This window comes from Bombus terrestris, chromosome 16 (assembly GCF_910591885.1).
Source record: "Bombus terrestris chromosome 16, iyBomTerr1.2, whole genome shotgun sequence".
Lineage (NCBI taxonomy): Eukaryota > Metazoa > Arthropoda > Insecta > Hymenoptera > Apidae > Bombus > Bombus terrestris.
The window spans coordinates 2162196-2180122 of NC_063284.1; the positions used below are offsets into that span (position 1 = coordinate 2162196).

General features: G+C 33.0%; 2 protein-coding genes and 1 long non-coding RNA gene across 7 annotated transcripts in view; 2 read left to right on the plus strand and 1 right to left on the minus strand.

Moving 5' to 3' along the window:
• LOC100644946 (beta-1,4-glucuronyltransferase 1) overlaps positions 1–6203 on the plus strand; it is a 63512-nt gene extending 57309 nt beyond the window's left edge. For both annotated transcript variants that reach the window (XM_012317544.3, XM_012317543.3), the window contains exon 6: positions 184–6203. In XM_012317544.3, the coding sequence (XP_012172934.1) occupies positions 184–381 (198 nt within the window). In that variant the 3' untranslated portion in view covers positions 382–6203. The remainder of the gene's footprint in view (positions 1–183) is intronic.
• Positions 6204–8129: 1926 nt separating this feature from the next.
• On the minus strand, positions 8130–14127 carry LOC100644827. 2 transcript variants are annotated; one of them, XM_012317542.3, is made up of 7 exons: positions 13669–14127; positions 12949–13299; positions 12647–12867; positions 12429–12575; positions 10914–12298; positions 10407–10780; positions 8130–8228 (listed from the first exon to the last, which is right to left on the minus strand). In XM_012317542.3, the coding sequence occupies exons 1-6, from the start codon at positions 13970–13972 to the stop codon at positions 10408–10410; spliced, it is 2781 nt and encodes a 926-aa protein (XP_012172932.1). In that variant the 5' UTR covers positions 13973–14127; the 3' UTR covers positions 8130–8228; position 10407. The 2 variants fall into 2 exon arrangements, with proteins under 2 accessions (XP_012172932.1, XP_012172931.1); XM_012317541.3 differs by having other exon boundaries at positions 8130–8776; positions 13669–14126.
• A 98-nt stretch (positions 14128–14225) lies between these two features.
• LOC125386550 lies at positions 14226–17717 on the plus strand. 3 transcript variants are annotated; one of them, XR_007226809.1, is made up of 3 exons: positions 14226–14376; positions 14454–14504; positions 15957–17717. It is a non-coding gene; the product is annotated as an uncharacterized LOC125386550 (long non-coding RNA). The 3 variants fall into 3 exon arrangements; XR_007226807.1 differs by having other exon boundaries at positions 14368–14504; XR_007226806.1 differs by lacking the exons at positions 14226–14376; positions 14454–14504 and adding an exon at positions 15093–15759.
• The last annotated feature ends 210 nt before the right edge of the window (positions 17718–17927 follow it).

The following is a 17927-nucleotide window of genomic DNA, read 5'->3' on the forward strand; positions in this document are numbered from 1 at the left end:
TGAAAAGGGAAAAAAGGGGAAGAAAAGAAAAATACATACAAGATTTGCTAAAATAAGATATCGACAGTAATGCATGGGAAAATAAAAGATGACCGAAAAACCGTCGATTCATGTAATATTCATAAAACAACCTCTCCAATGCGATTTCTCTGAATCATTAACCCAGTTTGACTTTCGTTTTAGGGTTACGCGTTGTGCGTCCTTGACTACGATTTCCTCATCTTGGACAACGCATTTCTGGTCCATCGTCCAGGCATCAAGATCTTCAAGAAGGATGTTCACCGGGAGATGTTGACAGCGAAAACGAACGCTTTGATAAGAAAGATCATTGTTCCAGAGTTAAAAATTCTTTATGGAACGAGAAAAGGCTGTGCCGTGTAGCCCGTGGAGAAACGGGCACAGCGAGTGCTCCACAGGTGTTCTCCAATTAAGTGGCAGCACCTGAGATCATTCTTGACACCAGGAATGTCCGAAGCTCAGCAGAAGATCAACGGCGGTCATAGCGCTCAAAGACTCGTTTTAATCGCCCGTGACCATAAGGACCACGCTCGTCAGCCATTTCTGGCCGTTTCCGGTGTCGAAACTAAATTAAAGAACGTTCAGTGCGACTAACAGATGTCCACGATTGAAAATGATGCCAATTGAACGGTGCCGAAAGTAATAGTTACGCAGTTAGGTTCCGAGGACGCAACCTCGCTAATGTTCTCTCCTCGTTGAAGCAACAACGACGAACCTTTTTTCTCCCCTTGTTGCTGAATGTTCCAAACGATTTCTTCAAAATACATGGAACATCGATAAAAAGGTTCTTATTATTGCTTCGTCGAGGACACAACTTTATGGTTTCAAACTTCTCCTATGATCGTTAGTTCCTGCAGTTCCTCCTCGTTTCTCATCGCTGACTTCTTCATCTTCTTTGCAGTACAAAAGTGTGATGGCAGCATTAATTAGGAAAAAAAAGAGGGAATATTAATGAAAAATCGATTTGTTCAGAGAGACTCAAAGAGTAGTATAAAAAATTTTGCTTTCTCACGATGATCATATTACGTAGTTCGTCTTCGTTATGAAAGGATCTTGTTGCGCATATTTTCACTTGAGAACGCGTTAGGGCGAACAATTGTACATATTTAGCGTTTTAAAACGGTGCCTCGTATATACTTGTACATTTACAAGAGTGTTGTGTGGTTTGTCGGTGAACGCGTGCATTTTTTTTCTCATTCCACGATTTCCCCAAAGAGGAAACGGAATCCGTTTCTAACGCGAACGACTGTGGTCATAAAAACATGCCAAAAAGAAAAAGGTACACTGCTCAAGTCGACTAAGGAACACAGTGTTCGCATAATGAGAGAAAGTATCTTTACTTTTTAATTGCTATTAATATTATTATTTGGAGCAGTGGATGTTAATAACCAAACAAAAACTCTGTAGCTAAAATTTGGATGAAAACTGCATTAGACTAAAAAGTTTGGTTTCTATAACTCTCTGGAAAATTTATTCTTAAAAAAAAGGAAACTATGAGAAAATTATTTATTATACCAGCGTGCAGAGTTTTGTAGAATTTACTGCAAAACCGACTGAAGCCGACGTTTTGTCGACTTAAGTTTTAATTTTATGCATTTACATGAACATATGCGAAGCAGTTTTTCATTGTTTTTAAAGTCAAATATCTTGTTTAAAAAATAGAAACATACAAAACCAAATATAACTACTAGGTAGTGGAACGAAAAAGATATGAAAAAGGATGATCCATTACGCACTTGAACAACACGTATGAACTACCCTTATATTTAATTAACGATATAGTTTCGTTCTTGAACAAATATCAGTGGTAAAAAAAAAAATCAAACAGGGACTATTCGCGAATATTTTACTCTCCCAAGACTGAAGAAACATTTGATAACAATTTACTAGAACATTTATCCTAAAGATCTTTAATTAAAGAACGTCAAGTCATTAGTTATTTAATGATTCTTTTATTATAGTATAATCAATTAAGGCTAATATATTAACCTTTCTTTGTATATCTTTCTTCTATGTCTGATAAAAATGAATTGGTGCTTCCAATGCTAGATAACAATTACAGCAATCATGAATGGAACGTTGCATTCGCTTTTACCATTAAAACGAACATCGCATTCGCTTTTACCATTAAAACGAACATTGCATTATACAAGATTTCTCATAATTAATAACAAAATCGATAAAAACGCATCTAAATTTTTTATCATTATATATAAGAAATAACAAAAAATATTCATAGAAACGTAAAATATTTTTAATAAGCAAGGAATTATTTTTTCTTTATGAATACAACTTATTTATTTTTAGTTATAGAATGGGGAATTGTTATCGATTTTACCATTGATTATGAGACACTTTGTATACAATTGAAATTGAAGAGAGTAAAAATAAGTCTCGTGATGAATTTCACTCAGCTAACTAATCATTTGGTATCATTTCCCACGAAATCGTGCAAGATCTATTTCGTAACTGTACATTATTTGTGCTAATACTTTTACTCGATAATTACTGGCGAGGATTACGTGTGCGGAATATGTTGAAGAAGGAAGGCAAGAATTTTTATGCAATTGCTATTTGGTGTATCATTATACGAGATCAACTTGAAAAACTCTTCTTTATGAATGTATCGAATGGTGTATGAAAGGACAATGTAAATATCTCTATATGTTTAAGTATAAGTACATAACGTATGACGTAACTGCTACTACTTTTACACGATTAATTAGTCACTAAATGGGAATTCGAAATTCTAAAAAAGATATATCGTCATAAAATGTTCGATGTATCCAAATATTTGTGAATTTTCAGTAACATTATTTTTCAAGCCTTATAGATGATAAATCATAATATTTTATCGAAGAAGATAGCATAATGGTAAATATTTATGTCTGCTATTTTCAATAATCAAAACTTTGTATGTATCTGAGACGGCTTAGTTACTTATATCAAACAAAGTAGTATTCCCATTTTCTATTTTATTTATCATGTAAAGCCAACAAAAGAGAATGCCATTGTTTAATGTAATACTTTTATTTAGCCATTTAAATGTTATATGTATAATATGAAAAGAATATTCTTTTGAAAGGTGGGAAAAATAATGATTAGGAATGAATTTTAATTTTTAACTTTTATTTTAATCAGATTGTGCAATTAATTTCCATCGTAATGGATACCGTGTCAAAAAAAAAAAAAAAAAAAAAAAAAAAAAGAAGAAGATTGTCAAACAATGACGGTAAATGAGTGAGATGACGATGAAAAATGTGCATATTCTATATCATTAAGGATATTTTCATTAATGAAAAAACTAAGTATGTATTTTTAAGTAACGAATTGTAAATAAAATTTAGAATCTTTTCCATAAGAGTAACTCGTTCTTTAAAGAATAAATAACTTTTTTAATGTGAGTACTCTTAATGGCGTGTAATCATATGCAGTGCACACACACATATAACATTACGTACATATATTTGCAATATTTTTTTTATCACCGCCCCGTATAATCTGAAAAAGGCTATACACGTGTACATATGATCTTTCGTGATAATAAGACTCATATAGCAAATGAGTTCAGTGAAAGATTTCTCAAATGATATTTGAGATGAATTTTTAGGGGAAACGAGAGTCTGACTCGTGTTTTTGTGATAACCCTAGGGCACAAACTGACTACTATTTTAGTAATTACGTTTCACTGGTTGTAAAAAAACAAATTCAATTCTCTAGCAATTTATTTAACTTCTAAGAACAGTGAAGAAAATATCATTTCTACATGCGGTACTTGAGTCCTCTTTTTAAATTTGTAAGACTTCTCATGAATTATTTGATTTCTTTAGCAAGAAATTACGTAATCAGAATCTAGCAAGGATAACTTATGACAATGGAACGAATCATAAAATATCATTTGCCATGATCCATGTATGAAAGTATTAAACAATGTCTTTTTAAATTATTTTTTCTTATTATCAAAAATTTAGTAGATGATTCTTATAATGTTCTATTAATATAAATAATTTGGGAAGAAATAAAATTGTAGGCGACATGGTATTTTCACATATGAAAAGAGGGTGATTACTTTATTTTCTTGAAAACTCAGAATTCTATGAAACAAGTTCCTTTCGTCCTCTTGCCTTTTTTCCATTTATCGGGGCTTTGCAATCACGTATAATGGTTGCTCATAAGTAATAACGTGTATTCTGTGCCTTATCGTCTTTGTCATTTAATGGGTATGCGTATACATATGGTGCATGAGAGTGTGTTTGAACTGAAGCACGTTAAAATGCCGATTCAATTACTCTAGATAGTTAATTGTAATAATAAACGAGTTTCATGATGTAATAAATCTTTGAAATATTCATGGCTACAAAAAGAAAAATGAATTACATTTTTAGCACATAATTGATAATCAATAATGCATAATTAATTATTGTTACTAATCCTTCTAATAGCGTAGTAAATTTTACTGTACCACATCGTTACATCGAATATTTTAACATTTTCCGATTATTAATTCTTTAGAGATTCATTAAGATATAATTAAATATTTTACAAAATTTTCTGCTTTGTATGTAATTCATTTTTTTTTTTTTTAATGAAATATTTTCAAATGATTTGTAACACTTTGTGATACATTTTATTATTATGACTAACACATTGATGAATTCAATACACTTTTTGTAATAACAAGAAAAGGATTAATATTTCTCCTTCTATTGGATGTTCAGTCTGTTATTGCGTCAATTTTTTTAAGCTTCATTGATTATATACTGAATTAATCTTTTTTAATTAGGCACTTTTTATAAATGAGTACCAGGCCGCAGAAACATTATAAAACTATGGAAAAAATAAATAAAATTAAATATATGTATTACAAGTACTAATGATACAAATTTTCTGTGTTGTTACAGTGTTGTTCGTAAAACAATGTATTACTCTTAAATAATTTTAGACTATGATCCTTTATGACAATTCAAATATCTTCAATTTGATGAAAACTTGTAACAATTTCCACGTGTCATGAAAATTAAATTAGCAGAATTGTGCAATCACACCATCTTTTACCATATTTGTAAAAATATATAAAATCTGCTTTCATTGTCAATACATTTTTTATCAAAGAATTGTTTTTACATTTTGGCATGATGCATTAAGTAATTCAGTGTTCTTAAAATGAAAGTTTGAATAACCAGAATTTGATATAAGTCTCAAAATGTACACTAATTATTAAATGAATGTTTTCCTTGCATAGAATTCTGAAAGATATATTAAAATAATTAAAAAAGATATAAATATAATGTTAAAAAAAATAGTAATGCATACTTTCTAGCATACATTTTAGGTTTATAAGTTTCAGTATTATCTTGTAAAATTGCAGGTAACTTTTATAAGCTTTGGATATTCCATCTGTGAGTTTAATAACAAAAAGACAAAAGGAAAGAAAAAGAAAAAATATGCACTTTGTGTTAGATTATATACAAGTATGTATGATAATTCTTCTAAGGAATCATATTCTGTCGCTTCTTATATTTCTATTTACATTGTAATCCATCACCAATACTGTATTTGGATATCTTTGTGTGAGTGATGGTTTCAAAACAAAGAGAAAGTATTTATTATTGATATATAAGTTAAATGAATATCTAGCATGTACATTGTTATGTATGATATATAAATTAACATTATACCTTTAAATGTATGTGTATATGAGCTAAGCATATTCGTGAAAATGCCTATAAATAATATTATGAAATCACAGAAAAAGAAAAATCTGACTTACTTGTGTCTCTGTATATATGTAAAATTGTATTTTTTCAAATAACAGCATAGAAATATAAACAATCGTTTAAATTATTTTTGAAATATCCAATTTGCATCTCAGTACCATATAAGTTTGCTCAATTTTATTTTACTTGATAACTGTACGTAATTTCAGTCTTCTAAATATCTAAAACGGTAGAAAGAACAGTGAATTAATTTGATTCTGTATTTTATTAAGAATTGTAAACTTTTTAAACATTTTTATGATAACATAAATAAATAGATAAATATTTTTTCCATAATTCAAGAGTTATATTCAAGTTTGTAGGCAAAGTACAACGAAGGCTTATGCTGGTATTCGCGAAGAAAATATTTGCTAAAAACATTTGTATATTTCAGTTTATTTAATTAAAATATACAGATTTGAAACGTGATCACACATTTGTTCGAGTATGCCTTCTTCAACCTATACTTAACCTGAGATAAACCGCTATAAATTTCCACTCTCTATACAATTCTGTGTTCCTCTGTTAAATCTTATTTCTTCCTTTTCCCGTTTATTTCGACTCTCGGAGAAAATACTTCGTTTTTCTATTTATTTGTTTTTAATTCACGTCCTATATAACGAATATTAAATCTACAAGCGCAGAACTAGACGGATCCTTTTTTCCTCGTCCACTTCTATATTTTATTTCCTTCGTTACTAATTATAATTTCTCATGTATATAAATAAACGCTAGCGAAGATTTTCTTTATGTCTCTTATGAGCACAATCATCTAAATCCTTTTTTTTTAATTATATCTACATATAGACGACTTACAAATATATGTGTTTTTATTTTACAATATGTATGTATATATATGCGTCTATATACTTATATATATTTACATACATATACAGTATATCTATATGTATAGATAGTGCTACTTGATTGCATGCACCAAGAAGAGATAGTGAAATGTCCTTATTTTATGTATCTCAGATTTTATCTGTCTTATAATATATTTCCTTTTTATCATTTGGTGTTTATATTTTCACTGAGTAACAATGAAAAAATTACTTTCTTCTTGGCTCATGATATATGTATGAATACACTTTATACATATATATATACAAATTTCAATGGTAACTATTGTAGGCACGTGTCATTATTTTCTTTCCTTTATCATACTATTTTCCTCTCTGTTTTTTTAAAATAATTATGTCTCTCTCTGCATTGTCTATAATGAAACGGAAAGATATAAAAATATTGGTAAATTCGTACAAGCATACGCTTCTAAATGTCTTCATTTTCTTTTTTCGCTTGGTCAAATAATCCCGGAGAGATGGTAAATTTTCATTAAGTATGATCATTGTAGTATTTCTATAAAAAATATTCCAACAGATAGGAGTCAACTAAAAATCATGTTATGAATAATCTTATTTTAACATAAAACACCCTCTAATCTTCAAGAAACATTACTCTAGAGGATATACATATGTATATGGAACAAAATTGTAACACGTGGATGAGAATTTACCATCTCAATCTCTCTGACCATATTATTACGTCAGCACACATGCAACCAAACTTTCAAAATTATCCTGAAGTTTCACACTATTCGCAAATTTTAAATAAACTTAAAAATAATCACCGCGTTCGTAATAAATGAAAAAAGCCTCCAATAGAATATATTTCTATTTAACGATTTAAGCACACAATTATACGAAACATCTGCATCTCGATCGTCGTTTTAACGATTCACTGTTCAACGTATCTCTAATTTTGCGAACTTCGAAAGGCGACTCTTGTAAATTTTTGCGAGCAAAACGCGACTCTGCGAATCATTCTCTTAGTACCCATGGTCTGCCGTGTTTCGCCCATAAAAATATACATGAACCGCCTTCTGATCGTTGCAAAATCGGGAAAAAGCTTAAATTTGTTGAAGAATTATTGCATATCCATAAACAAATAAATTTCTCAATTCTTTCATTCAACCTTTCGTTTTCCCTTTTTTGTAGCTGCTCTAAATGTAATCTAAATTTTGTATCGCATAACAGACAGTCATTTTTCGTACCGCTTCGTACCAAGGTAGACGTTATTCAAAATTATCGTCGTAATTAAGCGAACGACTAAATACTTACAATAGTGAATACAATAGAATCGAACTACCTACGAGTCCTTTTTTTCTTGTTTCCTTATTATATCGAAAGACTTTCTTAGATTTTGTGCTGATATTGTATAAAGTTAAATATCAAAATTTCATGATTATACACGCCCGTTTTCCCTTAATGTCGATCGAACGAATCTTGAACAGTCACCTCCATGCTTGGCCAAAGCGGATCGCTGATTTACGTACCTACGTACTAGATATTTTCATTTTTTTTTTTTTTTTTTTTTTAATCTTACTGTAAGCAAATCACATTTTCTCTTTAATGACTTGTTAATCCTCTTTGAAAGTCGCTCCCACGTAAAACACTGGAACATTTAAAGGAATCATTCAAAATAATTTCTACAAATCACATACGCACTCTGTACTTACAGTTATCCTTTACTTCTTTTACTCTCATACTCACACATTTTATAGACATGTTCGTCTTCTTTATCTTTTTCTGTTTCAAGCTTCCTTAAACTCTATAATTAACATTTTAACAAGCTAGTCAAACATTAGAAAGCATAGAATTAAGAAAGGAATCATTTAATATTAAGCTGACAATTAATGAGATACGCTGTCTTATTGGTTTCAAAAAGTTGGAAATTATTTAAAAAGAATTTTTTTACAGAACCTGTTTTAAAACTATGCTTTTCGATCTAGTATGCAACAGGTCTTAAGAGTTATTCATGCAACAAATTCAAGTTTTTACAAATTGTCCTTTACAAAATCATCTACAATGTATTGTACAATCTCTCTAATATTTTAATATTCGTTATACATTACATTGTAAAAGGTCTAACTTTACTTATGTTAAAATAGTAATTTCTTGTTCCAATTGTTGGTAATACTGGGTTCCAACTGGTTTTGTAATCTTAAACAATAATAAAAGTCATAATATATTATGAAATAATTACTAGATAAAGCAAATGTTTAGATTATAGTATTCATTTTAATCTTACAAGGTGCTATGCTTTCTTAAGAAAGTGAAAAGTGATAAAAATGTACCTAGTTAGCTTTCTGATGGCAAAATCTGTTCAAACAAAGTAGCATGGTGATCTATTACTTGAGAAAGAGGAATATTTTACTCAAACTTGAAAACCGACAACACTGATTTCTGAAAATCAAAAACTATTCAAAAACTATCACCACGGCATGAAAAAAAAGGAAATATTGCTACATTCGAGAAATTACATACGTGGATAACAGTGGAGATATTCCAATGTATAAATTACAATCTGCAGGAGTAGTATATACAATTGGAAAGAAATACGCATGCAATTTATGATTGACGTGACAGTAAAATCTTAATTATCGAAACTCCGATTAATGGAACGATCGATTATTCAAACGGGTTGTCTAAGATGTAAGCAAGAGAAATATGTGTTTACGTTCAATGCGTGTATGTATGTTGTGTTTTCATTTCGGTTATGCTTCCTCTTTCTCTTTAATCGCTATTCATTGTATGTAGGTATGTACGATGTCTTTGGGTTATTATTAGCATTTATAGATTAGATCCTATTAGTAACGTTCTTATTGCTTACTACATACTCAGAAGCATTCGTTGCTTTAAAAACGAGTTTAAGATGGTTCAAAGCACAAAGATAGAGAGAGAGAGAGAGAGAGAAAGAGAGAGAGGAGGGGGGAGAGGGAGATAAATAGATAGACAGAGATAGAGATAGAGAAGGAGAGACAGATAAAGTACGGCTGCTGAAATAATAACATTGAAAAAAGTCGCCCAATTGGCATCTAAGTAAAATTGGGAGACAAAAATGAACACTAAGGAAAATTGCTAAATCTTGATTCAAAAGCTTTTGTATTTGTGTAATACTAATATATCTGTATGTATCTACAAAATATTTCACATTAAATGATCTTCGTTCGTATAAAAACAGAATTACTCGATTATCCGTATGGACGTGCCATGTCTTGTTTTGAATAATCATATTAATGTATGCATTTTTCCAAACGGAACATGAAGAAGTACGTTATACTATTCGATCGATTCTACATTATTGCTAAATATCTTTCAACGTGTGAAACTATGCAAATATGAAAAATACGATCAACTCTTGACCCGTAGTGTGCCGTGGAAGTAGTAAAACTTTACTATGTATCGATAAGAAAATTGTTATCCTACTTAGTATCCTCATATACTTATTACTAGCAAATTGTTTTAAAAAGAAGTTAGAACTATTCTAAAATAGGAAACGATGGAATTGATGATTCTTATTTTTCTTTGCTTTTTTAACAATTGGTCCGTAAAATGCAAACCCAATTCCATCGAGATGTTTGGAAAATTGAGACAAGAGCTTGCCTATACCATCTTCAAGTTTCAAGATAAAATGCAACAGTATAAACGAGAATAGTTAATCTCTCTCAGCTAGATATACCTTTCCATGGAGATGAAAAGCAAGACGCAAAGTGAAGAAAAATTTGGTGAGGGTAAGAAATGATACCCTGTTTAATGTAACAAGCAGTGTAATTAATGTACGTTACCCTACCTCATTTTCCAAGGCGTTTAATGCGAGATCGCGTGCTTAATGACCTAGCACTTGGATTATAGGGTGATTTGACTCTCTTAGCCATTCCAGAACTAGAGTTACATCCGGTGTTCGTAGAACTAATCGTAGAGCAAGCTCCGTTCCCAGTATTACTGCTAGTTTGCTTTATACTGGACGACAAGGAGGAAGACCTTACTCTACTTGACTGTAGAAATCCATTATTACTAGAATGCTTCAATTTACACGGTAAAGAGAGCCGACTTTGCTTTACTATTCCGTACTGATGTACTAATTGTGGAGATATCGTGTGACCAGTTATGTCTACATTACGTGAACGTAGTGTTTTTACAGGTGTCGCTGCGATAGTATCCGACCTGGAATACAAACAAATGCAAATATAACAGGTAAGGAATTGCAAAATCAGTTCGCGCAAATGCAAGCTTAGTTTAAATACAAGGTAGTAGACACGATAAAAAAAAAAAAAGATCAAACGATAAGGAAACTAACCTGAGCCAACGTTGCGGAACAGTCGTGTTATCTGAAGAACCTATAATAGACACAGTTCGCTTTATCCTCCGTTCGTTACAATTATTCGATCGATTACTTCTTCCCTGATCCCACTCTCTTGCGCTGAGACTAGCGGCCCACAATTGTTTCAACAGACCTTTGATAGACGGCCTTCTGATAGCTTTCACTGGCGTAGCTTTTTTCTCCAAATTTCTTTGGAAGCTATTTAGCGACGGCAGCCTTTCCTGTACAGGTACAGTGGTAGCAACAGCCGTAGAACGAGCAATATTGGAATCCGTGCTAGACCAGTTCATACTACTACTCGCGTCCTTTGTGGCTTGATTAGCTGGATCATTCTCGTCGACCGGGTTCGGACGATCCTCCGAGCGCGTCCTCCTTTTAACGCATGGTTCTTGTAATATACATGACTCCTCAATCGTGTTAACTACACTCTGTGATATTGCACTGTGTCTTCGTTTAGTAGCAACAGCACTACCGCTCGTTTTGCTCGTCGAATTTCTCACACCTTCCTCCACCGTGTTCCCCGATACCGACACTTTTGTACTACGCGATTTAAGTCTAGAATTTACATATGTTTTTGTTTCCAACGAACTAGCATCCCCCAAAGTATTTCGCGGATGTGCAGTTAAGCTGGGCCTTCTCGTGCTTCGAACATCTCTTCTTGAAGTTGAGAATAATGTTGTCTGTCTGTGATGAGATCCATTTAATATGTTAGCTTTTACTTCGTTCTCATTACAGCTAGTACTCGCTAAAACTACTTCATTGCTTTCTGTGGTACTAGTAACGACTGTGGAAGAATGTGTACCATTACATTCACTAGAAAATGCACTTTGGTGTATCACATTTGAAACGTCAGGATCGTTTTTCATTTCTATCTCAGGTGATTGCCGAGATGACCTCGAATTTTTCTGCTCATTTAGTGTATTATCTTCAGTTGTCCTTGTTGGTTGTTCCTCAATGGTCTTGGTCTTTTCTACTTCTGCCTCAAATTCAAGACTATTTACTTCTATACTGTTCTTTAATATTTCATTGGATGATAATTCTACAGGTTGAATATTTCCATCGACCAAATTTTCTGAGATATCTGCATGCTTTTCATCTTTTTGATATTGATTTTCTTCAATTTTTTCTAGAGGTGTACATATATTATCCACATATGATTCCTTTCGATTCCCCTCAATCTCATCTGAAAAAGCTGGTATAGACCGATTAAGATCAACATAATGATTTATTATAGGAGAAGGCCTTGGTATGCTTGGAGAGACTTGATTACAGATATGTCTTGTTGGAGCTTCTGCAAGCGTAGCTGTAGGTGTGTGCATAGTACGATGTGTCACAACACACTCTTTCTGGCTCAATATAATCTTGAAGAACCAAAAAAACAAATTTGTTTAACAATATAACCAACATCTTTGTTTGTATCTTCCAAATCATTTTTTCCTTTTTTTAATGATATTATTAAAGAGTGGACGTATAATTTTTAATAATACATACCTCACTACGAGATGGACCTGGTGGATCTAACATTAATGTAACCACGCTTGTATTATCTGCTCGTAGCCTCTTTAATGACCACTTTTCCAAAGCTCTATCTACTAGACTTTTCGAAGGATTTATCCACAGTTGAACATTATCAGCTTGCTGTTTAAAATAGGAATTACATATATGTCTCTGTACGTTTAATATCTTATTCAAGTTCCTTTTAAACATACCCCATTGCATGTTTGTTGAGAAGCAATTAGATGTTTCTCATTATGTCTATCTGCAGCTTGGACAATAGCCACTGCAGCTTGGGGTGTCAACATATTCCACAAACCATCTGTTCCAAAAATAAGGCAACGATGTGATTCCACATCAATCGCAACTACTTTAACATCTGGTTCTGGAGACACAACAAATGTGTTCAATTCTGAGTTATAACTCCAAAGATCACCTATAACATAAGAGGTTGTTAATCATTTAATGATCCATACATTCTTATAGGTTTTTCTCTAATATTTTAATAGCAATATACCTAAGGATCTAGCAACAGCAAGAAATGGAATTTCATCTATATGAGTTGACCTTCGAACAGGTCCTTTGTGCCCAATACGAGGTCTGTTCCAAACAACTCTTGGGACCCCAGACTTACTAACAACTTTACCACCAGACTCACGTATCCTTATCATTTCTGGCCCACTTTCCGGCTTATGGTCTTTGGTCAAAGCTTCTGCACGCCATTGAGGATCACCGTCTGCTTGGTATCCCAATATTATGCCAGAATCTCCTACATGACCCAGGTAAATTTTACCTTTACGAATGAAGGCTATACTAGCCGTGGTCCCGGCCGTAGATGGTAATCCCGATGCGGTTCTCGGCCACTTGTCTATCACAAAAATACATCCTCGTCAACATATATTTTCATTGAGAATTCCTGTCGAAAACTACATTCTACGATTCTTTGCTTCATAACGAACAAATTGCCTATAAAAAAACGAAAGATATCGAATATTTTCTCTCAACTACTTTTTCTCAGAGTTCGAACTTTCAGGTTAGCTCGGATTACATAACCTAAATTCTAACCTAATCGGGCACAGGTGGTGGGGGAAATACGCGGGACAATGAGAGAAATTCTTCAAAAAATAGTAGATACATTAAGTTTCTTTGTAAATATGCGTGAAAAGTGATGAGATTTGGCGGGAAACGAGTGAAGTAGTAGAAATAACGGAACAAATGGCGGAAATAAGATTCTTACCAAGCTCCCGCCACATCGCATAGTGCGTGTTCACGTATCCGTCTTTGATGGCTCGCAACACATCCTCGTCCCGATCGCTCCAAAAGTTCTTCTGCTTGACGATAACGTTCATCAAGTGTTCCTTTGCAAATGTGGCAGCTTCGCCGCCGCCGTGGCCGTCGAATATCCCGAAGAAGGCATATTCCAGATCTTTGTCATCCGGTGTCGATTGAAAGGCCACGCTGAACATGTCCTCCATGTACTTACGACCGCCCTGATTACAATGTCCGGTCACTCTTAGGTTAACCCCAATACTCAACGGCATGATGGAACACGCCGGTGACCACGGGATGTCAAGAAGACAAAAGTCTACCACTTCCTTTAACTACGCACTGTTTCGACACTCGGCACGCACAGGGAACGGAAGCCTCGTATTTACTGGGTAGGTCTGCGCGTAGCTCGAGGGACGCACACACACTCCAACGATCATGGCCCCACACGGCACAATGACGTTGCGCGCACCGGAGTAGGGCAGGAGGGGTCGTCCCCTCCACGATTTCACCGTCACCAATGCGCCTACCACTATACTCCGACGTTTCTCGAGAATCCTCAAACCGAGTGCTTTTGAGCTACGCAATTTATTTAACTGGGAACCTTCCTTAACCTATAAACACATCTTTATTAGTCTACCTTAGAACTATAGAAAAATTATTTATTATACCTTAAGAGGTAGAAGTAATCAATTCAAATTGCTACAGTATAGTTTGTAGTTATAATGTAGTAGTGGTAACTTCTGAACATTTTAGGTTTTCTACCGAGCCCTGCTACGTTCTTCCTTAAGAGTTACTTTCGACTTGGTAAATTTCTTAAGTTTCAACTATAAATATTAACTACCTATATAAAACTAATTCTTAAAGTTATTACTATTATTATTTCATAATTACAATGTATATAGTATTGGTAATTTCTGAACATTTTAGATTTCCAACTTAACTCTGCTATGTCTTTTATTACATGTTACTCTCGAGACGATAAATTTCTTAAGTCTGAGTTATAACTATCAACTACCTATACAAAATTAATTCTTTAAATTATTAGTGTAGTCTATAATTATAATGTAAATACATAGTATTGATAGTTTTCGAACATTTTAGGTTTTGAATTTAACCCTATTATATCTTTCATTATAAGTTGCTTTCGACTCAGTAAATTGTTCGAGTTTGAACTAGATAAGTATCAACCACTTACATAGAGGTAATTTTTCGAGCTATTAGTATTGTAATTACAACGTGATATTGGTTGAATCTGAACATTTTATTAACAAATTTTTTAAGTTTGATGAAAATACTGAAATCATTCGTTACGTTAAGTATTTTTATAAAATATTGAATTTCCGTTCTGAGGCAGAAAAATTGCAGTGGCAGGGTTTCAAATCGATTGGCGCGCAGAAAGTTCCACGCGGAAGCGTATACGATATATGTATACATTATCAATGCGTTCGATAATTTGCAAAACGCATCATGTATACGTATTTCCAAGATAACTATTCCCGTTAGTTCGATTCTCATGTAGCATATGTTCCCCGACGTATAAGTTAACATATAGCGGTTCCATAATCACGATTGGACGATTCGATTTGCCGCGCTTCGAATTTAACCGGGAAACTAGATGTGCCCCTTTGAAATTTCCAAAAACTCTCCGTAAACAGCAACTTGGTAACATTACCTCGGTTATATTACCCTCACCGACGACCACCACACGCAGAGCGGTATCGCATCCCCCTTTCGTTTCACCGTTTCCGTCCATCCCCACTGTCGTGGAAACTTTTACCCCTTCCCTTCCCCCACCATTCCCCTGACATAGGGCCGGCCCATCAACGTCGCGGTGCTATTCATGCCGCGCATCTCGGCTCACGCAGTTGCTGCGTTGCCATGTCTCCTCCGACGAACCTGAACTTTCTTGTCCAGCTGGCGACTCTCGAAGTCTCGAACATGTCTTTTGTAAAATTCTTCCCAAAATTAAAACATAATCTTACATAAATGCACATTATAACATACAATCACCTTAATTATCAAATTATCATAATTTTTTGTAAAAGAGAACCAAATTGGGGTAAGGATAAATAAAATATGGAATACTATAACACATAATATTTTTGGTCGTTTCCAGATTTAAGTTTCCCTCTTCGTTTGAATATATATTTGCATGTTTTAATGTTGTAAACATGTGACACAAGTTTGTAAAGTACAGATATGTCGAGAATATAATTTGCTGTTAAGGAGTGTAGAATTATTGTTTCGTTTTTTTAGGTGGTTTTGCGGATGTAAACGGGATATGAATGCGAACCAAGTGGAAAGCAAACATTCTGTTTTGCCAGGCTGTGCAGTTATCTCTTTCCAAGAGCAAAACACGGGGCACGTGTTTGAACTTGTTCGCCTCACGAATTGGCAACGTTGTACTTCGTTCAAAATAGCACTCCCAGCTGGCGGCTTTCGCTTAACATCCGATAGGCTATAGTTTGATGAGAACTGTTTTTGACTTTATCGCTAAAGTAGAACCGTTTTCGTTCATATTTTGTTTTCCGATTTCGTTCGCCAAAAACCACGGTTAACAATTTCTATGATTCGCTAAGCGATCGGAGATACGGTCGATATGTGTCATCGATTGCATCATCTCTTCGAAAAGATGGCTGTTCTTTTCTACTTGGAAACAGTTATGCGGAAACACGGCAATCAGCAATTAAGCTATTTCTTTCGAATTTATTATTAATATTAGATTTGTTATGTGATTAGGACTGTTAATTGTCCAAAGATATAACTATTGCAATATCTTTATTGTTGAAGCTTGATTACTGATTGTACTATTAAATTAATAAATGTAATAGTTTTAAAAGTAAATGAAGTTTGGAACTGTCAGAACAGTTGTCGCGCTACCATCTACCGACAATTGGCAGAATTACTGAAAGATCAGATAATAGAAAATGATACAAAAATAAATGCGTAAATAAATAAATAAAACTGTTTTTCGCAAAGCACTGAAGTCTATTTAATATCTGTTTGCAAAAACAGTATATATTACAATTGTTGAACAAAATTTTGCTATATGAAAATTTTCAAATGATTCTATTATACCGACGCATATTTTAATTCAATGCAAAACACTTTGCAAACAGAAAATTGCACTATCTTACATACACATACACATACACACACAATCTATCTATAATAATATTATATATATCTTTATAATATTCGGTATATAATTACAATAATAATAATGAACCATTTTCGTAAATATAATTAATATAACTCAAGATAAGTAATAGAGTGAATGTAAATCTTTAATTAATCCTTTCTGAATTCATTAAATAATTGAACAATTATTGAGAAGTGTTAGCAAAATACAAATTTAAGATATATTTCATATTTTATGTAGTAAGTATAAGATAATGTATGATTAATTACTAACGAAATTATTTTATTTACTATTAGTATGAGCGGAGTTATTCTTTCGCGGAACAACGGGATACGAATTTTAAATTTATTTCCAACGCGACGGGTCGGATGATTCAGGAACCTTCTCAGGAATTAGGAACAAGTCGGTGCAGGTTACTGTGCTGTGTGCAGGTTCAGTCCTGTCCAAGCAGGCCTAACGACATCTTCAAAGTACTAACGTGTTGTGTTACTAAGCCAAGCCGAATGCATCGATTGTGTCAGAGAAAATTGCTTGATGACGTTTGTTTCGTGATACAGTATACCGGTCTTCTATTTCAAAAGTATCATTCACTTCGTTTTATGCGTTGATTCTCTCATGTGTAATGTGTATCCTTTTTGCAATTGAAATTTGTTTCTCTTAAATGCTAATTCTAACCTTTATGTTATGTTACATATTATGTATATCAGTATGTATATCAGATCAAAGTAAACTGAATATCGTACTTGAAATCTGACGTTACATTTAATAAATATATGTGGTTATAAGTACATACGAGTCGTCTGTGTTATAACATAATGTTTTGTCATTGATGGTAATTGTATTATATTATTAATAAAGTATGAGTGAAACTATTACTATGGATAAATTGATTGCTTAATTTTTATTTTGTTTTATATGTTGGTGTTTGTAAGAATTTCTCCTTTTGTAAATAAAATTTAAGACGATGTAAATATAACCAAATTTGTATATAAACAAAATCCATACAAATAAATATATGTCTAAACCTTGTAATAAATTCCCGTAATGTAATGTTAATAATACATACAATTTTTTACATATTTTAC